The sequence below is a fragment of the Apostichopus japonicus genome, chromosome 8 (assembly GCF_037975245.1).
Source record: "Apostichopus japonicus isolate 1M-3 chromosome 8, ASM3797524v1, whole genome shotgun sequence".
NCBI lineage: Eukaryota > Metazoa > Echinodermata > Holothuroidea > Aspidochirotida > Stichopodidae > Apostichopus > Apostichopus japonicus.
Genome location: NC_092568.1, coordinates 5,966,956 through 5,991,107, shown reverse-complemented (window position 1 = coordinate 5,991,107; position 24,152 = coordinate 5,966,956). Strand labels below are relative to the sequence as shown.

General features: G+C 36.2%; 2 protein-coding genes across 5 annotated transcripts; both read right to left on the bottom strand.

Moving 5' to 3' along the window:
- Window positions 1-920: 920 nt before the first annotated feature.
- LOC139970509 (sucrase-isomaltase, intestinal-like) lies at window positions 921-17,509 on the bottom strand. Of its 2 annotated transcripts, XM_071976273.1 has the most exons (22): window positions 17,053-17,508; window positions 15,124-15,272; window positions 14,394-14,562; window positions 13,580-13,676; window positions 12,802-12,914; window positions 12,242-12,367; window positions 11,400-11,531; window positions 10,768-10,875; window positions 9,022-9,141; window positions 8,317-8,401; window positions 8,067-8,193; window positions 7,619-7,755; window positions 7,154-7,188; window positions 6,875-6,991; window positions 6,452-6,600; window positions 5,798-5,882; window positions 5,134-5,190; window positions 4,806-4,936; window positions 4,581-4,669; window positions 3,286-3,335; window positions 2,799-2,960; window positions 921-1,704 (listed from the first exon to the last, which is right to left on the bottom strand). In XM_071976273.1, exons 1-22 carry the CDS (start codon window positions 17,464-17,466, stop codon window positions 1,639-1,641), a joined length of 2,718 nt encoding a protein of 905 aa, XP_071832374.1. In that variant the 5' UTR covers window positions 17,467-17,508; the 3' UTR covers window positions 921-1,638. The 2 variants fall into 2 exon arrangements, with proteins under 2 accessions (XP_071832374.1, XP_071832375.1); XM_071976274.1 differs by lacking the exon at window positions 9,022-9,141 and having other exon boundaries at window positions 17,053-17,509.
- Window positions 17,510-18,817: 1,308 nt separating this feature from the next.
- LOC139970511 (uncharacterized) lies at window positions 18,818-23,584 on the bottom strand. 3 transcript variants are annotated; one of them, XM_071976279.1, is made up of 6 exons: window positions 23,463-23,584; window positions 22,646-22,933; window positions 21,174-21,217; window positions 20,748-20,798; window positions 20,134-20,226; window positions 18,818-20,028 (listed from the first exon to the last, which is right to left on the bottom strand). In XM_071976279.1, the coding sequence occupies exons 2-6, from the start codon at window positions 22,911-22,913 to the stop codon at window positions 19,978-19,980; spliced, it is 507 nt and encodes a 168-aa protein (XP_071832380.1). In that variant the 5' UTR covers window positions 22,914-22,933; window positions 23,463-23,584; the 3' UTR covers window positions 18,818-19,977. The 3 variants fall into 3 exon arrangements, with proteins under 3 accessions (XP_071832380.1, XP_071832378.1, XP_071832379.1); XM_071976277.1 differs by lacking the exon at window positions 23,463-23,584 and adding an exon at window positions 23,318-23,453; XM_071976278.1 differs by lacking the exon at window positions 23,463-23,584 and adding an exon at window positions 23,318-23,453 and having other exon boundaries at window positions 22,646-22,928.
- Window positions 23,585-24,152: the final 568 nt, after the last annotated feature.

The following is a 24,152-nucleotide window of genomic DNA, read 5'->3' as shown; positions in this document are numbered from 1 at the left end:
AGTATTCAAACATTTGTTTGTTTTTGAACATCGCAGGTTTTATGAATATTCATGATCCATTCTTCAAACATTGGTTCTTTAAAAATTTGTAACTATGACTTTTTGTTGTACATAGATTCAAACTTTGTTATTGAATTTTCATTGATAATAATCTTAATTTAAATATTTATAAAGCATAAATATGCATTAACTGGTTAAGAAGCAGCTAGCTGTCATGTTCTTGAACTTTTTCTAGATATGGTGGACATGCATGGATGAGAGGGGTTGGCTACATCCCTTGACCCGGCATCTATAAGGGGGCCCAGGGTCAATAAGGGGGCCCAGGGGTCAATAAGGGGGTCCAGGGTCAATATGGAGCCCAGTGAAATACGGCATAAAGAGTTTTCTCATTTTCATCATATAAATATAAAGGCTTTGAAGCTTGAACATGTGTATTAGTTACCTTCTAGCATATTTTCTAGCATATAGCTGATTACCTTTAAAAGGTTTTCATGATTTATAGAAGATTAAGGTGACATAACAAATGCTTTCTTATCCCTTACCTCCTCTCCCCTCCTCTCCTCACACCAAAAGAAATGAGTCAAGTACATGGTTGCTAAGTTTTGGATGTCAAAATGATTTCTTCTATGTTTGAACTTACCAACTTCATGCACAGAGTTAAGATCATACCTCAGATACCATTATAAGGAAATACATCAAAAATTCATTTATAAAAACAAAAAATGAAAATTTGAGTACCTATACATGATAGATGGCAGTAATAATAGGTTAATTGGTTTGGTAAACCAAAATTAATTTATAAAATGTATTTCTCGCATTTAAATTGAAGGAATCACAATAAAGCAAAAGTCTGAAGAATCTGAAAGTTGATTTTGTATGATTTGTCAATGTTGATTGTATTTGTTTACATTCTGGGTTCCTTTGGGAAGAAAGACGATAAGATCAGCTGACAATAATTGTTCATCAAAATATCTGAAGAATTGCTGATGTGACACAAAGTGGTGCCTAAGAACGATGGATGTCAGAGTTTGTAACACTTGAGTGTTTCATGTATACAGACATGCATTGGCATACACTGATACAGTTAGAAGTGACAGAACAAATACAGCACACCGATTGGTCATTAGTTATACATATTTATTTACTTACTGCAATCACAAAATATTAGGTAACAGAAGCAACTTAAGATTAAATGAATTATACTTATAAAACAAAATACCATAACTAAACCCCACATGTATGCAAAATAGCATGATAATTAAAACCCACATGCATACAAAATATGTCTGGGTTGACTTTTCATTAGTTTTGTTCCTGTAGCAAGATAAGGAAACATCAATTAGGCAGTATAAACTATTACCTAAAATATTTAATGGAATACATTGAGCTTTTTCGTACAAAAAAATTGTACAAAACATTAATAGTAGCAGCTATTTCCAGCATCATGTACATATGACTGAAAATCTCTTCTCAAGTTAAGTTCTGTAATTCTATGAAACAGTAGCTGTTTTTACATAAACAATATTGACATAAGCTACTCCACAATGCATCATTGTATCATGAAAGAGAGTTTTCTGAGTATTTTCAAGTTGAAATGAACATGGCTGATTAAGGAAACAGATGAAAGAGGTGCTGGCTTCAGTTATTCCAAGATATGATATGATCTTCCAACATTGCTAAAGTTTGGTCTTCAATGATCAACACCTGAAAGAAAACAAATGCTAAATCTCTAACGTCTCTCATAAAGAAGACAAAAACAAACACAACAAAGGAGTTGTCTGTTAAGAGCAATAAGAGCACATCTATGAATGTCAGTGGATGTTTCAAATATAAACACAAAAAACTGACAAGATCTTCTTGACTGGGGGAAGGGGGGAGGGTGGTGTTACATAACTTGAATCCAGTATTGAAACCTGAGCCATTGAATCCCCAACTATGAACCACCCTAGCATCTCATCATTATCACCTTGCAAGCCCTACCCTCCCTACCACCCTAGAACGATCTTTACAATTATCCATCCCGATGCATAGAGGATGTCTGATTGTGGGTACATGTGCTGTCACTGACTGTGGGTCCCTGGAAGCTACCAATGGAAAGAAACCTGGTGTGTCCCTGGAAGCTACCAATGGATGGAAACCTGGTGAGGTCTGTGGAGGCTGCCAATGGAAAGGAAACCTGGTGAGGTCCCTGGAAGCTGCCAATGGAAGGGAACCTGGTGGGGTTCCTGGAAGCTGCCAATGGAAGGGAACCTGGTGGGGTCCCAAGAAGCTGCCAATGGAAGGAAACCTGGTGGGGTTCCTGGAAGCTGCCAATGGAAGGGAACCTGGTGTGTTCCTGGAAGCTACCAATGGAAGGAAACCTGGTGGGGTTCCTGGAAGCTGCCAATGGAAAGAAACCTGGTGTGTCCCTGGAAGCTACCAATGGAAGGAAACCTGGTGGGGTTCCTGGAAGCTGCCAATGGAAGGGAACCTGGTGTGTCCCTGGAAGCTACCAATGGAAGGGAACCTGGTGGGGTTCCTGGAAGCTACCAATGGAAGGAAACCTGGTGAGGTTCCTGGAAGCTGCCAATGGAAGGGAACCTGGTGTGTCCCTGGAAGCTACCAATGGAAAGAAACCTGGTGTGTCCCTGGAAGCTACCAATGGAAAGAAACCTGGTGGGGTTTCTGGAAGCTGCCAATGGAAAGGAATCTTGGTGGGGTCCTGGAGGCTACATCATTTTCCGGTATTTCTTGTTCTCTGTTAGTGATTTCAAAGCACAGATTCAAGTATTCTACTCTAGCACTGCCAGTGTACTTACCTTCAAGTCTGCATCGAATGTGTAAGAGTCTGCAGAGAGTGTCACAGAGTCAACTTCAATCGAGGACGGTGCTGAATCCAGACCAAACACTTTGATAAGACTGAATGCCAGATTATCAGGAGGCACGTAGCTATCTCTAATTACGGACATCGACAGTCTCCTCTGTAAATGAATGTTCAAACAGCCTTTTGAATAGATCAAAGCCTGTAATATTGGCTACATATTGTAACAAAGTGTAAGTACAACTGCCTTCAAAGTATCAAGGTACATAATCCTGGAGATGAGAAATATCATGTAATCACCACTGACCAAATTATCTGTTACAATATGTCAGTACAACTGCTCGAAAGATTCAAAACATGGTACACTGGGGACATGAAAGTAACTTAACAGATACAGACCATGTTTTCTGTAATGAAATGTTCCTATAACATACTGCTTGAAAGAATCAAGGCCAATGATCATTGACAGGATTTTCCTTACTTACTTGATTTACTGTAAATTCCAATAACGAATAAGCACCGTTATCCACAGGATCTGCAACGGGAAAATATCATATGGTTATGTGCCGTATGAAACAAGTTTTTGGGTATGTAAGTATGTAGGTATGTAAGTCTGATAAACTGAACAAGTAACAATGAGGTCAAGTAACCTCAACCATGATGAATTAATTGCAAACTTTTCTCAACATAGAAGACTTTACATGTTAATATCTGAACTCAAACACATTGCATGGTACATCAACATTCTTTCCAAAGTATTACAACATATTTGCATTTTATTTTTCATTTGTATATTTTATTTATATAATTTATTTATATTCCATTTCCATGGTTTGTTCTGACTATGCCTCAGTTTCTGTGGTGCCCGACTTTGAAAGAGAAATGATCTTGGGGTTGATTCAGGAATTCAAAGACAATTTATTAACCATTACACTCAAACATGGTGCAGTGCAAAGATGGTATACACATCTCCATAAATCTTATACATAGTTTCTATGGAAACCAGAGAAAAATATCTGATAGAAAATTGGCATCATTTGATCAACTATATACAGAGATATTCATTGCTTATTGATAATAGGGTGACATCCCTATGTTCCGACGTCTCTATGTTCCGACGTCTCTATGTTCCGACAATTTATTTGGACTCTAATTTTTTGGACCAACATTTTTTTCGGATCCGATTTTTTTGGGAGAGTCCATCTTTTTGGTCCCCCATTTTTCGGACCAAATTATTTTGGGGGGGGACTCCATTTTTTTGAACCAACAATTTTTTTTGGACGCACCACATTTTTTTCACGAAAAAAAAGGGCCCAAAGTTTGCTATGACCCAAATAGTGCTTGTGACCGAAAATTGCTTGTGACCTGAAATTTAATTGTTTGTAATCAAATTTTTTGGGACCAAAATTAATTTGGTCAAAAAAAATTTGGGTCCGAAAAAAGTTGGTCCGAAAACATATTGGTGTCAAAAATTTTGGTCCAAAAAAAATTTGGTCATAAAAATATTTTGGTCTAAAATAATTTTGGTCCGATAAAAGTTGGTCCGAAAACATGTTGGTCAAAAATTTTGGTAAAAAAAAAATTGAGTCCGAAAAAAATTGGGTAAACAAATTTAGATTCCCAAAAAATTGTCGGAACATAGAGACGTCGGAACATAGAGATGTCGGAACATAGAGACGTCGGAACATAGAGACGTCGGAACATAGAGATGTAACCGATAATAGTTTCAGCGAGAGTGTGAATTATTTTTATCAACACCCCTCTGATTAGCCGAACATACCTCTTGATTCACCATCGTCCCAATACAGGTTCCCAGCTGCTCGCTGCTCATCGTTCAGAGCCACTATTAAACCAAGAGGGTTCCTACGACTAAAAGAAAACAAAAGAAATCGCAATTAGGTCTTAGAACAATACCCTGACTGAAAAGTTAACCAATTATTTACCTTGATTGGTACAGTAATTTGAGCGCATTTCTGATCACAGAGTGAATAAACAGTTTGATTACCTGTAAACAGTAGTGTTGGCAGGTTCTTGGGTTGGCAAGATGTAACCTCCCCTCACATGTACAGGGATAAAATCAAGAGGCGCTGAGAGGGTTACCCAAGTACCTCTTTCATATTCTGGTAACTCCTCACCCTGTTATAAGGCAAAGAAAAGAAGAAAGAGTTAAGTATCAAACTGTAGTCTTGAGGCATCATAGCAACTGCCCCCTCAACCCACACCCCCCACACCCCCTTCCTCCTCCTGCTTCCACCTCTTATAATCATCACTAACAGTCTCTAAGCAGTTCAATCTTCTGTTATCAATTAACAGCCAGCAGTAGAATAACTTACAGAATAATAGCTGTACCATCTGACATCTGGGAAGTAGCCCCTCACAGTAACATCAGCCTGATTAAGTAAAATATGACAGATAGAGAGAATGAAATAGGAGGACACTGTAAGTATCTAACAGTCTGCTAGTTAAATGCCAGACAGGATGCTTAATCCTAAGCAAAAGTTTGTATCAAATTTAGGAAAAAAAAACACTAAAAACAACTGGTGTTCCTGTTATGATTGCAGTCAACCATGGTCTGTTTCTTACCATTCACAAGTCAAAATTAGTATCAAACTTGTGGGTTGTAGATGTTAAAAGTGTAACAAAGATATTTTTCAGAAGTAACAGAAGGGTTCGCATAGAATGGGATTTGTCTGCAGAAATACAAATCTTGTGCTTTACAAACCACAATCCAGTCTAATGTTGGTGTTAACTAGTAGCAACACTGGTCACTGACATCTCTGGTAACACCATATTTTGATCCAATTCTTAACAGGGCAAGGCCAGAGAAGGAAATTCATGAAAAATTTGAGTAACAGCTTCAGTTTTAGGAGAATTAATTTTAGTTTTACAGTTGACTAATTTTAATATGAAACAAACTCTTATAATCCTCTGATTCAGGAAGGCTCACGCAATATTTCTCAAAGCTTTTCAAGACGGGAGTTTGTATAGTCAGCTTACCTCTTTCATCACAGGAGTAATTAAAAGGCTAGGACCCCACAAAAACTGTTCCTCCACATGCAAGGCCTCAACATTACTTGGGAACCTGTAGATGATTGCAAGGCATATATAAATTATACACATATACAGATATAGATAACATGCCCTGAATTATAACAACAGTTTACAGAATGCAAAATGAATAGATACAGTAATATCAATATTTGTCAACCTGGGAGTGGCTTGAATAGCTCTGTTTGAACCCCAGCCAATCATTTACAAACTGTTAGTACTAATGTAAACATATAGCAAACCTGCTACCAAACACTGATAAGGTGTTTTCTTGTGAAACTGTTTAACAGTTATCAGAAATGGTTTCCAAATATTAACTTACTAAACTTGTTAAAGTTTCAAAGGTGCTATCCTGGATTAGTCCACGCTACAATATTTGTTCCCAGACATTGAGGATTGTTAACTCAACCATTATATATCTCAGTAAGGTGTCAGTAAGGTGATAATGGTTTTATAGAGCGTGTTGAGTTAACTGCTAGTTGAAGGTTAAGCATGAATGCCACTCTTTTTTGACTTTCCAGTCAATTTGTGGAGTATAATGAAGACCAATTTTGCAGCCTTGAAATATTGGAACATTTCAGAGACAATTTTCGCTTTGCTTACTCATGCATCAGAGACCGTACCACAGTAGAGCCCTGTGTATTTGCTTCATAGAATAAAGTGTACAGGAAAGGTATCAGAGTGTATCGATGAAGTAGAATGTCTCGAGAAACGTTGGTCATAGTCTCGCTGAAGACAGTTGGGTGTTGAGGCTGGAATACGATAGAGCATCAAAATTAATGGCATTCTGAGGTGAAAGAAAATAAATAAATAAAACTCTAAACCTCAGTTAATGTGGTTGAATCTTCCCATTAACCAGTATATGCATACGATCAATAAATCAATATGTCCATACAAGGAATAAATCAATCTATCCATACAATGTCAAATTGAAATACAGCAGTCCTAAATATTTAGAAAGCCCAAACAGTAAACACATAACACATAGGAAATATAGCTAAACCTAGCACAGGGGGTAATACTTACAATGGCATCTCTAGCATTATGATTTCTGGCAAATGGATAGAATGCACCGAGTTGCATCCAGCGTTGACACATCTCCTCAGTTGTGTCATCAATAAAGCCACAGATGTCAGCACCGATCTGGGAGCAAAAACAAAAAAGGGGGGGGGGAAGAAATGAGATGGAAATATATCCTGCCTACCTATTCAAATGAAATTTTGCATGCAAGCAATACAATTTTTCATCAATCAGAGGAGTATAGGATGTGTTCAAAAATAAAATACAAAAGTGTAAGATACTTACAAACGGAAAACCAAAAAGGCCAAATTCAATCATCCCTGTATTGTGAAGAAAAACAGAAATTTGAGGAATAAAGCGACAGCTGGTTGTGTGTACAGTGTAGGATCTATCATCATCAAATATGATTGTGTGGAAGCTACTTTCTTAGTTTGCTGCAATAAAGCCAAAACAGAGGTTTGAAGTATTCAGAACTTCTTCTTTTAACAACAAACATTAACTTTTAGATTAGAGCAGAAACTACACTTTCAATACATGGTATTAACTAGACTCTCTTACATGTTAGAAATTGGAACTTGACTTGTTATTGTCATTATTTGCCTAGTCTAAAGAAAGGCTACTTGGAAAGCCTCAAAGTAGTTGGGTGTGGTTAGGTGAAAGTACCACCTCTCACTACACTTCTGTTTCAGATTCAGTGATGAACATGATCAGTTTTCTCCAGAGTTATTCTCCTGCTGCATCTTTACTCACCAATAACACTCCATCTCATATGAACCCACTGACTTTTGTTATCTCCTAGCCAATGGCCGGCGTAACGGCTAGTGCTCGGGAAGTTGGACCTTGTGAGCACAAAACTTCTTTTGTCTGGAAAGATTTTCTCTAATGCCCTGTGAGAAAGGAGGACAATATTTTGTTTTCAGTTTTGTTATCTCACTTCTGATTGGCCGTAAGAAATTTGTAGGTGACTTAGGTGCTTTTATTATTCTAATTATACTCATCAGGAAACAATGAGCTTCTGTGATCTAACCAAAAATTTATACATAGCACTTTGATAGTCTGCTAGCCCATACATGGTGTAAATTTTTGGTTTAGTGATTGAAAATGCAGACATAATCTATATATTGGTTGATAAAAAAATTCAGTGTGGTTGGAATATTCAGGATATGTAAATTTGAAAAACTGAATATGCATGCTTTACCTGTGGGTGGCTTTGGCATGGCTATGGCCATACAGACTGTGTACATTGTAATGAGTTGAGCCATGATGATCTGAATCCATGCACAATGTTTCTTCATAGAGAGTCCCACTGAACACTTTGTACAACTCTAAAAACGAGCAGGAACACACAAAAAAAAAACATTTTAAAGTTACTGCCAGTATTTGTTTATTACAATTTAAGAAATGTTAACCTCAAATAAGATTTAATATGTACATTTAACAGAACTTACTTGGTAGATATGGGGGTCTATTCCATCTATCTTCTCCACAACCATTAACAGAGCCATCAATCATGTTAGAAGGTTCATTCATATCCTATAAAAAAGAAATGTATTCTCCAGTGATCTATTAACCTTGAAAGATTACAAGTTCAACATGTAATCTTACATTTCCCAATATCTTACCGTACAACACCGCACGTTCTTTGACAGGGGTGGGCAACAAGTTGATGTTGCAGACGCACGCCAGCAAACATTTGTACAGAGTCTGCTGGCTGCAGAAATGGAAATATCACATTATCCTGGAATTAAAAGTGTGATCTACATGTAGTCCATCTGTTATGTTGAATATCCTATCACAATTAAGTAGGCCCTATGTAACAAACTTCGAAGAGTTTATACAGATTCTTTCTTTCCCATGCTATGAGGTTCGGCAGGTCACATAAATAGAATTTTGAAAACCCTGTAGGCAGCAGAATATTTGCCTGCTTGTTGCATGATGCCCATCTGTGTTCTGGAGTAGTTGATAGACTTTAAAGCTAGTCACTTACGGCTACAATTATTATAAAATACATCCCACCTGCCTCCCTCCTTGATTCCTTTTCGTTTTTCACATTCCTGATTGGAAGTTCTTGATTCTGACAGATGTCCACAGACTTACATCTCAAGTAATATAAAATGCTGTCATCTTATGCAAGTTAAATGTTATTTACTTACGACCCACAATGCATCAAAATCCAAGGAAGTGTTATGAAACTGGTGGCACTGCTCTGTCCACCAGTTAATGCCAGACTCATGCATGTAATCAGGGAAAACATTGTCACCAGGTGGCCACATCTAAGAGAAACAAAAGACTGATAATATACAAAATAGTACAGGAAGAAAAGAGAAAGCAACAGACTGATAATATACAAAATAGTAAAGGAAGAAAAGAGAAAGCAACAGACTGATAATATACAAAATAGTAAAGGAAGAAAAGAGAAAGCAACAGACTGATAATATACAAAATAGCAATGGAAGAAAAGAGAAAGCAACAGACTGATAATATACAAAATAGTAAAGGAAGAAAAGAGAAAGCAACAGACTGATAATATACAAAATAGTAAAGGAAGAAAAGAGAAAGCAACAGACTGATAAAATACAAAATAGTACAGGAAGAAAAGAGAAAGCAACAGACTGATAATATACAAAATAGTAAAGGAAGTAAAGAGAAAGCAACAGACTGATAATATACAAAATAGTAAAGGAAGAAAAGAGTAAGCAACAGACTGATAATATACAAAATAGTAAAGGAAGAAAAGAGAAAGCAACAGACTGATAATATACAAACTAGTAAAGGAAGAAAAGAGAAAGCAACAGACTGATAATATACAAAATAGTAAAGGAAGAAAAGAGAAAGCAACAGACTGATAATATACAAAATAGTAAAGGAAGAAAAGAGAAAGCAACAGACTGATAAAATACAAAATAGTAAAGGAAGAAAAGAGAAAGCAACAGACTGATAATATACAAAATAGTAAAGGAAGTAAAGAGAAAGCAACAGACTGATAATATACAAAATAGTAAAGCAAGAAAAGAGAAAGCAACAGACTGATAATATACAAAATAGTAAAGCAAGAAAAGAGAAAGCAACAGACTGATAATATACAAAATAGTAAAGGAAGAAAAGAGAAAGCAACAGACTGATAAAATACAAAATAGTAAAGGAAGAAAAGAGAAAGCAACAGACTGATAATATACAAAATAGTAAAGGAAGTAAAGAGAAAGCAACAGTCTGATAATATACAAAATAGTAAAGCAAGAAAAGAGAAAGCAACAGACTGATAATATACAAAATAGTACAGGAAGAAAAGAGAAAGCAACAGACTGATAATATACAAAATAGTAAAGGAAGTAAAGAGAAAGCAACAGACTGATAATATACAAAATAGTAAAGGAAGAAAAGAGAAAGCAACAGACTGATAATATACAAAATAGTAAAGGAAGAAAAGAGAAAGCAACAGACTGATAATATACAAAATAGTAAAGGAAGAAAAGAGAAAGCAACAGACTGATAAAATACAAAATAGTAAAGGAAGAAAAGAGAAAGCAACAGACTGATAATATACAAAATAGTAAAGGAAGAAAAGAGAAAGCAACAGACTGATAATATACAAAATAGTAAAGGAAGAAAAGAGAAAGCAACAGACTGATAATATACAAAATAGTACAGGAAGGAAAGAGAAAGCAACAGACTGATAATATACAAAATAGTAAAGGAAGAAAAGAGAAAGCAATAGACTGATAATATACAAAATAGTAAAGGAAGAAAAGAGAAAGCAACAGACAAACAAAAGAGCAAACTAGAAAAGAATTCACTTTTCTTTAACCAGGAAAAAGGATTCAATATACAAGAATGTTCTATGGCATTAAAAATCAAATGACAGTGAAATCAAATGATAGCAAAGTTTGTAAATACCTTACCCTGCCAATAAGTTCTTCATTTGTATCACTATTGTACTTTATAAATACATCCAACTCATGTCCTCTTGTATACGGCTCATAGGTTTCCATTTTGGCTATTGTGTGGTCCTACCAAAGGAAATGCAAAAGCTAAACTTATAAACTCAATATGTGTTTAACAAGATGACTGCAGGCACATAGTAACTTCCTATTCGTACAGACCATTCAACACAAACAATATCAGGATAACATTTCACAATTACTTTCAGATGTTAAACTATTCCCATGGAAACAGCTGGGGTTCATCAGTCAAAGTGGCTGAACTACCTACTCTAGCATACAGTTCATTAATTCAGCCCTCAGAAGTGATAAACTTTCTTATGAAAAAAATACCTTTATTGCTTCAAATCTTAATTCCATTGCCTGCAAGAAGCTGTCACTCACAAAAATAAGAAGGTTACGAAGAAACTTTCAATTAATTATGCAAAAAAACTTTAAAGGAAAGTATTCCCATCCATCAGTCACTGAATATTTAGGCAAACCTGAACAAGTCAAACAAACCTAGTAACTGTTTATCCATCTTCCTAACATAATCAATATATATTTAATCTTTCTCTTTAAAATAAATTCGTAAAGTTAAGTGAAAGACTTACCAATATGATGATAAATCTCTGGCCATGAGCATGTACATCATCAATAAACTCACCGAGACCTACATAGTTTATTGGATCTACTGTGAATGACCTCTGCTCATCCATGTAATCAATATCAGCATACTGTACATCCTGGAAACGGTCAAAGTTCAAACACACAGAAACGCTCAGTTCTAAATTGACTAGATATTATAGATAGACAATTAAGCATGTTCAATTGGTAAGAATGTCATTTTAACAGTGAATTCTCTGAGCATCCGAAACTTGATTTGGAGAGGTAAGTTTCCAGAAGGTTTCATGGTATGTTAAAGTTTGGTTTGGGACAATACAGATGTTCCATATTGAGAGCAAAATCCTGCTTAGAACAAGTTTACAAAACAGTACTTATTATTAAATTTTGCATTTAGTGTGTCAAAATTAGAAATATTTTACATTCTAATGATTAGATTGACAAACTATTAAAAGTATGAGTAAGGGGAAAGTCATGCAATGAAATGTTGGAAGAAACACACACACCTTCTAATGTCACACTCAAATAACTTAACCAAAAAGAAGAAAGTACCTCCCCCAGCCCATCCTCAGCTACCTCCCCCACCCCATCCTCAGCTACCTGCATCTAATCCTCAGCTACTTCCCAAACCCCACCATCAGCTACCTTCCCCATCCTTAGTGACCTCCCCCACCCCATCATGAACTGCCTCCCCACACCATTCTCAGCAACCTCTCACTCCCCATCATCAGCTATCTCCCCCACCCCATCATCAACTGCCTCCCAACCCCATCCTCAGCTACCTCTAACAGTATAACTGGTCCCACTTAATAAGCTTTTAGCATTGACTTACATGTGGCATATCATTTGCTCTCATTGACTCCACAACATCTCTCATTACAGTGAGATTACCATAATCCCATTTACTGAGATGAAAGCCAAGAGCCCAATAAGGAGGCATAACTGGTCTGCCAATCAGCTGTGAGTGATAAATATAAGACAGTCAGTTCAGTTGCAGTACATCATACATTGATAAATGCAGCAATGCAGCTTTGCAAAGGGGGTCTCATTAATTTTCATGACCCAGGTCACTATTAACCACCCTACTTACCCAGAGTCTATGTTGGGTCAGTGTTGATTATGCAGGGTACGCATGGCTGTTTTGTACCTCTATTTCCCTGGTAGAGTATAGGTGGTTATGCATGACCCCTGTGGATATTTACAACCCCAGTCACTCTATGTAGAGCACTAGTGGCTGGGAAGTACTCCAATTGTGATGTGAGATCCCAGCAGCAATCTAGGTCTATTAATAGCTATGTAGGATTCTATTAATAGCTATGTAGGACTCTATTAATAGCTATGTAGGACTCTTTTTATTGCCTATGTGCTGCAATATTAGTCTATTCACTTCACCTCTAGATATTGCTGAACAACATTTTCTGGAGATGGTCCCATGAAAAGGTAGAAATCAAGAACTCCCCCAATGACTCGGTAGGTTAAAATCTGTCCTGGCAACAATGTCACATCTGTCATAAATAGAAATATGGACAAACTTCAAGTATCAAGAACTAAACTTAAACAGGCAGGCAGCCAAAATGCCATTGCTCAATAAAAGGATGAACAACCACACAGGCTGCAGTGTTTCCACAAAATCCTCCCAACTTTAGCAAATTTGAGTTTGCTAATAAACATAAGCATTTTTGATAATTATTTTTTATTATTATTCTTGATAATTAAAGCATATCAGGTACCATTGTAATTGATGATAGGGCTAATAACCCATCAAACCAAGCAACTGTCTAAAAATACATGACTTTGTAACAATGTTAGAATTTAAGAGTAAAGCTATGGTCTGAAATGTTCCATCTCTTACAGCATCTCAATGAAGATCATAAACAGGTTTATTAAACAATTATTACACTCTTGGTTAAAAGTAATAAGATGTATTTATCAATGGCATAACTACTTTCCTACAAATCCTCCCAACTTTAGAAAATTACGGTAGATAGTTTGACTATGGGACCATTTCGACTGATGATGTTGGGTACTATGGGCATAGAAGACTGCATTTCAGTTGGTGACGGGGTTGATGTGCATTGTGGCATCAAACCAATGAACTCTCTGTAAAGAGCTATTCCATATTAATTATATTATTCACTTATGGTTTAAAAATGAACTTTAATATACTTGCCCATTGCATTACTATTTAAGAGGAATAAACCATGTGCATTGCCATCTTTCTCAACACAGAGGTAAAAAGGATGATGTCCATATAAGTTTCTGTCTTCCTGTTCATGGAGAAGAAAATTTGCTGGACTTAAATAAATAAAAAGATAAAGTTGCATGCAAACATGAATCATAATTAACCCTGACACCAGAGACATCACAAATTCAAAATAATATCCTGGCACTACTTGGTGTATCTATGTTTTCAATTTTATGACTTACGCTTCTTTCAACTTTCATTAAGTTGATTTTTTAACATAACTTTTTATTAGAAGTACTTCATAACTCCAAAATATCTTGCCGAGGTTGTTGCCAATTTATGACGTCAGTTTCTGTTTGTAAAGGCTGACAATAAAGTCAATATTCTATGCATAACACATGTGATGTGTAATTATGATGAGTGAGCATTTTAGACGTCCACTACACATAATTCCAAGCCATATGCTGTGAGTTAAGTATCCTTAAACTGCTATAGAATAGTCATAGTACAGCCATGCAATGTTTCTGAAAATTACCAAAGTTGTTCATTTCTGCGCACATTCAATTTACATAGCTCAAAAGGCTATTTCCCACCACTAAGATCATAGCAGCGATTTATGTAATGTATCATACATTAATATTGATGGATTCAGAAAGAGGTCAATAATTCCCAAGAAACTGAAAACCGACTAATGAAAGCTTATGTGGTCTGTCAAACTTAAGACACTATGGATTCTTTGATAAATAGAACCTTGAGTTTTATCCAATCTGAAAAAACATAATAGGGTAAACAATCTTACCAAAGGAAGGGTATCTCTTGAGAATATACCCCAAGTCTTCCAGTTTAAGTCATGCCTATATCGTTCATGAATGTGCTCCCCAAATCCATAAATATTGGCTGTCGGAAAACGTGTTGAAATCTGGAGGAACTGATCATCAAATGTGAATCCAGGCAGCCTGGAATCAAACCTGTAACAAGTAAATCAGGACAATATGGTACTTTACTGGGCTTCAAAAGAGTTTAGTCAAAGACTTAAAAGGCACTAAAGATGGAGACTTGAAGAGAACCTTCAATCTCAAAGACAAAATCAGCAAAATAAACTGCATTAATGGCCATGAGAGATAAAAGAAAAATGTCTGATATATATAAAGATGATTTGAATATGGTTCAGGGTTAGATCTTTATATTTCCTGCCATATTTTGCACCACTTTTGAGCCCTTATTTATTTTAATAATAAAGTTAAAGGATTGAGATAATTAAGTGATTATTTGAATATAGGGGTGTGGCACTTTTTGCCATCAGTAATTGATGATTTTTAAATGCATTGTGACAGCTAGAGTAAGGGGCACCCCCGGCACTTTCCTGACAGTGGGGTCAGTTAATTCGAGCCCAACTTGTATGATCTAGAGTAGCACTTAAATATTATTTATAACTGTGATATTCGTTCATCATTGCAGAAACAAGGCGCTGTAAGCTGAGGAATTCATGACAAGATATTTGACAGAAATATTAGTCTATTAACACTCACACAACTGTTCCGGTGCTTGTTCTGGTAATCTTTAAACCGAATGTCGGGTCCGTTCCATATTGAACATTATACGCAGGATTACTAGCCTTACTGGATGAAGATGCTACTGGAATGGGGACCTCAAATCTATCATTGTCCGCATCAGAAAACTGTAATTAACCAAAACATTTAAAATTTATTAATAAAGAAAAGCACAAAATATATACAGTGGTTTTGCTGCTCGTTTCAATTGGATAGAAGATAAAACAGAAAGGAGAAAGGAAGTATATTTTATGTATAATATGTGCCATATATAGCCCTGGGTGAGACATGTACTCAATGTGTAAACAGAGAGACAAATATAGCAGAAAACACAGTTTGTAAGAACTCACCCTGAACTGGCTATTGGGCCAGGTCGAACTGAACCTGTTGGGGATTGGGTATATATAGGCTATATATAAAAACCAATTCTAACATTTTCTTTTTAAAACAGTTTTTACTTTTCATTCCACTGCCAAGTATTGCTGACGAAGGTCCCAGGGGGACCGACAGTGCTAATATATTTTCTAAAACAATACTCCTTATTTGTGAAGTATGAGTCGATATCTTATTTCTCTGTTTTCTCTAATACTATATATATATGTTTCTATATATATATGTTTCTATATATATATGTTTCTATATATATATATGTTTCTATATATATATATGTTTCTATATATATGTTTCTATATATATATGTTTCTATATATATATATATATATATATATTAACTTCAAAGTTTTGTAAAAGTGCAGGATTGAAAAAGGATCTCATGATTGGACATGTCTCTCCCCCTCCCCTCACTCTTACTATATGTCTCATGAGAATTCCACACATCAGAAGCAATAGTAAAAATTGTCTGTTTCAGACCTGACATATTATACCATAAATAATCAGTCATAGGTAGGAAAACATTAATAACACAAGCAGAAGAAGTGACTTATTTTTTTACGTACTAAGAAATAAGAAGTTTTGCATGTTGACGTTAGTTAAAATGGCATGCTAGTTGTATTATGTAGCCTAATGTTATGTTGGCTTTGGTGAATTAATGTTTTATACTTCTTCTATTTATCATTTAGTTATCTAATGAAGATGCAGATAATTTGCTTGCTCTTTAAAGTCAAATTCCATTTTATAGCTGAAGAAAAAGTCAAAATTTGATGGAAAGCAATGCTGTTTGTTGGCTTTGCATGTGATAAATACTAACGTAAAAACTGACTATGTAATGTTTGGATTGACCAGGATAAGTGACTGACCGGGTCAACTGAACGGATAAAGTGCTTCTGAATTACATGGAATCCTAGGTTAATTTTGAATAATGCAAGCATTAGTGAAGAACGACAAATAAATAATTCAATTTCAACTAGTACTGACAATAGACATTATATTAACAATAGCGTCCTGTTGCTATTGTAAGATTCTAATGATTAATCCTAAATAGATTTCTCTGCAGTTATCTTTTGTTTGCAAATGATCTTATCACATAGAAATTGCTTTTCAGACAAAACCAAATAATACTTGCTACAACTCATTCCAAAATCAGACTATTGTCAATATTAACCTCAGTTACAAAATAAAAGCAAATAAGAGTCTACGATATATTAAAGCTATATAATGATTTAACCAGGGAGGGGTTAGTTACTGCCTCCATTATAAAACTTGACATACTTCTAATAGATTTTTCTGTCCAACTGCTGCTGAAAATAAGTTCATCAGAAAAGACAATAATGATGACAAGAACCCTTTCTATCCAAAAATTAAAGGGCCTTTTAAGTAAAGCTAATAGAAATTTAAGAAATCCTCATATTGGCCAATTAAAAAAATGTAAAGTGATTCATTACTTCTCTAAGTATAAACAACCATCGGTTATCTTAACCCTATATTGGCAATAAACTTTTATATTCTCACCTTAAATCTCATTCGATTAGTAGTTTGCATCTCCACATCAAGTTTCAGGTTTATTACATCTCTCTGGTATCTTTCTGGCCTCTCTCTCAACTCCAACGATGCGCTCCATCCTAACTCTGTATCTTCTGGGATCGAAACCAGATCATACCCGTGAGTCGGAGGATGGAAACACTCCGGTGCCAGATCTTCCACCGGTTCCTTCCAAAAGCATCCTCTTCCTTCGCAGGCCTCTATGCTCTTGCCTTCATCGTCAGGGTAACAGTCTATTCTTTCTTCATCTCTGACGCTTAGAAAATAATCCTGATCTACGTCCGGTTCATCAGACTGTAAACCGAGCCCCAACCCCAGACCTAAAGCCAATGCAAAAACCATTAATACGCAGATGGATACAACCACCCAAACAAGTTTCCCCATCTTGATGGATTAATCAACTAACTCCAGTCACAGTTAACGCTGCACATTACATCAAACATACATTGAACTATGTGTGCGTGACAGATATGAATACAAAGGTCATTGATAAAGACAATCGAATTCATATTCTACAGTGATAATAAAGTCAGAAACCATTAAAGTTAGTTAGCGTTTAAAATCAATGATTCAGTATATAAATCAAGTAGTTCTTGTCAACTGGTAAGGCTTTTAACCAACATGATAATGTGTTCTAAGAGATATTAGCATATGCAATGATGTGTCAAGAGTTTAGACAAATGAATTGAACCTCCTCTTAAGTTATGAATGAAATAACGAACTATGTACTATATCTCTATAATTCCAGTTAAAAGATTACAACTTGTGTTACTAATTGTATCATGGCATGAACTATTACTAAAGCAAAACTTGCACAACATTTCTGAATCTGACATACTTACAAATGAATTCAGTGTTAGTATGAAAGCCGCACAAGCAGTGAATAGGAAAACAAATTCAGTATAACACAAAATAAATACACAGAGACCTTCAATTTCATTCTGTTTATAGTTTTTTTATTACTTGCTCTCTTCTTGAAATACTTAACAAATGGAAGAAGTACCTACAAGAAACGACCTTCACCTCTGTTTTATGACATGTTTGACCAGCCAGTGGATTACCATATTTATCAATCATTTGTAACAACAGCAACAACAACAAAATCATAAGTAGCATAAAACTTGACATAATTATTAATTTCTAGGTTGACATTATTTTCAATGGTAGTATATCACCCAAATTCATGACTGGCATACAACATTCTATGACCTGTAATTGTAGATAAACATTGTGAAAATACTTCACCATTGATAGTAAGGGACGGGGTTTATTGAGAATATGGACTAAAGGTACTAACAATTTACTCAATAAGTCTGTGTTTGTAATCGACAGAGATTTAAGTTGTACAAATGTTAAAGATTTTTTTCCACTTTCACAGTCAGACTTCTGTTGACTGGTGTCCTCATGAACTGTGTCAGTTATTAGGGGCCCTTCACTGGAGTCCTCATAAACTTCAATACACCTGTGTCAGTTATTATTTTGTAAAGGGCCCTTCACTGGAGTCCTCATTAACTTGAATACACCTGTGTCAGTTATTATTTTGTAAAGGGGCCATTCACCGGAGTCCTCATAAACTTCAATACACCTGTGTCAGTTATTATATTGTAAAAGGGCCCTTCACTGGAGTCCTCATTAACTTGAATACACCTGTGTCAGTTATTATTTTGTAAAGGGGCCGTTCACCGGAGTCCTCATAAACTTCAATACACCTGTGTCGGATATTATCTTGTAAAGAGGCTGTTCTCCGGTGTCCTCATAAACTTGAAGACACCTGTGTCAGTTATTATCTTGTAAAGGGGCTGTTCACCGGTGTCCTCATAAACTTCAATACACCTGTGTCGGATATTATCTTGTGAAGAGGCTGTTGTCCGGTGTCCTCATAAACTTCAATACACCTGTGTCAGTTATTATCTTGTAAAGAGGCTGGTCTCTGGTGTCCTCATAAACTTGAAGACACCTGTGTCAGTTATTATCTTGTAAAGGGGCTGTTCACCGGTGTCCTCATAAACTTGAAGACACCTGTGTCAGTTATTATCTTGTAAAGAGGAAAGTGACATCTGGCAGTACTGTAATAAATGTTAATACTTAATGAGCTCATGATCAGGTCCACTTCAAAGAAGTTAATTCTTGTACATTGATGAGAGTTCAATGAACAGTCACTATGGTTCATACTGAATGTCTTGCTTGAGACGAGTTTGCTGCAAACATTTGCATACTACATTCACAATATTGTGGTATATGGAATAAATGTGAACATGGCATGCTGAACTTAATAACTCTGTTACTATTCTCTATATCATAAAGTATAAACCTCCAGTTGCATAACCGTCGAGAATCCTTTTGAGGGCGTCAACTTGGACCTCAGAGATATCTCAACTGGCCAAATCAATTGAACCTACCTAACTGCATGGAATCATATCATTTAGGTGATTTACCATACCCCTACCCCTCCTTTTACCCTCCCTACCTATTCCCTAAACATCCCTAACCCTCTCTCCCCATCTCTTCCTTCCACAAAGAAAATGTTCATCAAATTTGGTTACATCCATGTACACTCTTGTCAGAGAGGTCAGTGACCTTTCACGAGCTAATCCATTCATCCATTATTCCCAATGGTACCAAGTAACATATTCTGTCTCTTTTCACTGTGTCTGTTAATGTGCAGTAACGATCATTAACATGCTTCACAACAATGCATACATCACAAGGTCAGATGGATAATGCCAATATTAATACAGTCAGTGAACTATTATCTTCCAAAGTCATCCTAATATGGGAAGTATTGTCTCCATTTGGCAATACGCCATCATCTACACAAGGCCCGTAGCCATAGCAACAATCGTCACATCCCTCACAATGAACTTCCAGAAACCAGTACTCCATTACATCATCACATCACATTGTAGAATTTAAGAAATTAAGTAAACGACTTCTATTTATTTCTCTCTGTTGATGAAAGAGAGAGAGAGAGGTTGGTTGTTTTCATGAAGGATGATAAATTGATCAGCCACTAACTACATCAGTTAGGAATGTAAGGAAAGATTCACAAACCTCTTTATCTTTGCTGCTCTTCTTTATCTTCATTTTAATCTTCTTGCCAGATACAATACTCCTTCTTTCGTCATCTTTTCTGTTCTTCATAAACTGCACACAAAAAAAAAGAACATATTTGGGCAGGCTTACTTTGCTTACATCAGTGAAATGTCATGGCAACCGAATTGATGAGTTTGTGGCCTGGGTATATATACATCAGCTGTAGGTGATATTAAAGCTGGCTGACTAATAAGGGTAGGACGTTAGTCTGTTGACAAGTAGCTCCACTAGCCCAGATGATAGGGACACTGGTGGCATTCAAGTTGACCTGTTTCCCTCTTTAGCTCATTTAAAGGTAATAACAATTCGTTTTCTTTATGTATTAACATGGCATTATATGTTACTGGTAAATGGAGATAAAAATCTGCAAACTGTACTCCACTTGAACATTCAAAGGATCACTTTGGCTCTCACCAATTCAACTTCAAAATAAGACAACCAAAAACCCATGGAATACAGAACAGGCTCAAGAAATGACCCAATGCACCACAATTTAATGTGACTGTGCATGACTCTGATACTTAAAATCTTTCCTTTAATACTCTGAAGATAAAACTGAAATAATTACTCACCTTTGATAGTTGAATAGGTCCCTGAGGTGATTCCTTTTGTTTCTTTAGCTTCTAAAAGAAAATTGATGTAAAATGGATATAAAGATGAACCGTACATGATGTTACCATAAAGACTAATCCACAACAACTATTATACCTACCAGATTGGTATATTAGGTAGAGGCTAAAAAGCAATCTTAACACCTACTATGTTACATTAATGTCTGTGACGAAGTATGAAATGATAATAGCCTAACATGACATGGTGTACTACACTAATGTCAGTGATGAAGCATGAAATGATACTAACCTAACATGACATATGAAAGGGTGTGCTAGGGGGCATAGAACAAGAAACAAAAAGTTTTACATCATAAACACAACCAATCCATAAACACTTGTGGTGGATTTGTATGAAAAGCATTTGTGTGTTACTAATTGCCTTACCTTTTTCTTTAATTTGATTCTCCTCTTGTGTTTCCGAGATTTATCTGTGTAAAATACAGCAAAAGGTGTGGAAAATACCATTTTTTAGAAGTGTTTAAAATAAACCTTTAGTTAAATACATTTCAAAGTAGGTATGGTTTTGCTTTACCAAATATGAATTTATGTGACAAACATGGATTTTCTCCAAAACAGGAATGCGCCAAATTGGTCTTTCCAATCCGGCTAGATACCAGATTTGTCTAAAATCTGGCTGGATTAACCAGACTTTGGAGATGAACATAATCCAACCATTCCTGGAGGCATGGATGAAAAAGTCCATGTATTCTTTCCTTTCCATTCAGTGCTATTCAGTGGGTGATGTTTAACACAAACATATATTGCTTTGAATGAGTAGACTGCATAAGGAATAATTATTGTCTGAACTATACATTGTATAGGACACCTTGTGCATAGGTCGCAGTGTGCATAGGCCGCAGTGATCAGGCCCCAGAAAGTGTGTACAGTAGGACGCAGTGTGTGTAGGCCGCATTGTGTGTAGACTGCACTCTGTGTAGGTTGCAGTCTGTGGAACAATCTGCTCCAGAGTGCACCTTAGTATGTGAAACCACAATTGTATTGAACCACAGCTGGAGATTAGATAAGAAATAATTTACAGCAGAGAACATTCCCAGCCCAGGCTGATATTGAGAAGTTTGCTTGGGTCTAAGTCTAACATTTCATAAAAAGAAATAATCTTGAATTAGTATGTCATCACAATCTTGGTTATTTGATCATTTTGTTCAACAAGTGCTTATTAATTTCCTTTCAAATTATATTTACAGTATGTCATTAGGGGAGTTGAGGTGCTTGGTATATATTTATGACAATGTTGATGTGTATAACATTTAAGTTTGCAATGTTGCAGTTTGTATTAATTGCATGGTTTTTGTGGCCATTTTGTTCTGACCGGAAGTGACGTCACCAAATGCAATACAGTATCATCGATTACTATGAAACTCAATCATCAACTGCCTTGTAAATAACAGCAAAAGTACTTTAAGACATCTTCTATCGACTCTGTGAGTTTCAACTTTTTTCCTAAATATAGCACATATATTCGTTGAAATGTGTTCTTGTATAGAATGCAAGAACTATTGATTACAAACCAAACAAATTTCAGTTCTTGTTGTTTGAAGCCAACACTTGAGGTACCCAATTCACAATTTGAACTTGATTAAAATTATGAAAGCCTTCCCAAAGAGATAGTACAGAAAAGTGAGTTGATACTGATTCATGTCATAGTCATTTTTGGTGACGACTTGCGAATAGAGCATTAATCGATGTGGTTCCTTAAAAACTGTGCACATATATATCAATTGAACACATGTATAGGATACCATATGGATATCACTGCTACAGATGTATATAAGTATTACCAAGCAATTCTAGTCAAATCTTTAAATTGTAAGCAACCAGTATTGTCAAAGACTAACCTCTACTTGAATCACTCGATGAGCTAGAAGAAGATTCTGAGCCTGAGGAAGAAGATGATGACGATGATGAAGATGAGCTAGAGGAGGAAGAACTTGATGATTCATCTTTCCTCTTGACGATTTCTTTAGATTTTTCCTTCCCTTTGTTGTTTTCTTTTTTCTTTCTTTTGCGTATCGGGCTTGGTGACCTTGATGAGGAGGATGATCTTTGTGGCAACCGTCTCTTTCTCTTGTCTGTGTGGTCCTTCTCATCTGAGGTCTTGCCCATGGTTCTAAGCTAGAACTGATCTATGTAATATAAGATAAAGATTAGGATTCTCATCTCATCCAAACACTTCCGTTTTATGATTCCACATGCTTGTAGTGAGTAAGTTATGTAAAGTTGAAGCCTCTCAGGGTAGTGCAGCTGAGTTTTATGTATGATTATGTAATGTACACTTAAGATACAATTAGACCAATGCTAATGTTTAGTTTTACTTGACTACATAAAGGGTTAGGCCCAGTATGGTAGTATAGTACAAGTATTATAGTGCCTGATCTAGTAACAGTTACTGTGTGGAGTACTTCTGCGATATCACCGCAAAGTTGATCTAGGCTACTTAGCGTAGTAACTTTAAAACCGTAACGTAAATTACGTAGGCCTAGAGCCAAAGAATTTGCTTTAATTCATACCCAACTCTATTCGGACAGCAATTCACGTTATTTATAGCCTTCCAAAAGTACTTGATATTACGATTGGTTCGACATCACTCATAGAAATTGATTACTAGTGTTAGAAATAACATGCAGCAGACGACGCTAGTTAGGGTTGACCCACCGGTTGTGCATATTTCAAGTACCTCTTCACGACACGGCTGTGATTACACCTTCCATGTTCTGTTCGTGCTTGGATGTATGTGTAATTATGGAGTTGAAACAGATTCCCTGATTCGTCTTACGTTTCAATAATCACGAAAAATCTGTTCGTGATAATTTTGCAGGATTCCCCTTTTCCGAACATTTCAATCTTCATAGACATGATCCTCATGAAACCTGAAGATATCAAGAACCAACTCCCTAGTACAGCTATCATCGGTACTTTCGACGTCACTTCTCTATAAACTATAGTCGGGCCCTGATGCTGAAGGTATTGCAGCTACCTGTGCCGCCCTGTCCAAGAAGATCCACCCTTGTCCAAAGTTCTCATGCAACAGGTTCTCACCAAATCAACTTCACGTTCATGGACAAGCATTGCCTTCAAAGACTGCCATGGGTACCAGGATGGCTCCTTCCTTTGCCTGCCTGTTTATGTCTAGCCTTGAAGAACGCATGCTCCGTGCAACTTCCTTTCGTCCTCTTATCTGATGGCGCTACATTGATGACATCTTCTTCGTTTGGACCAGTGATGAAGATTGCCTGCTCACCTTCATCAATCACATCAATACCTTCCACAGCATGCCACCATTAAATTCATCTCTGATTACTCTCATCAAATGGTTAACTTCCTCGATGTGAATGGATTTAAGAT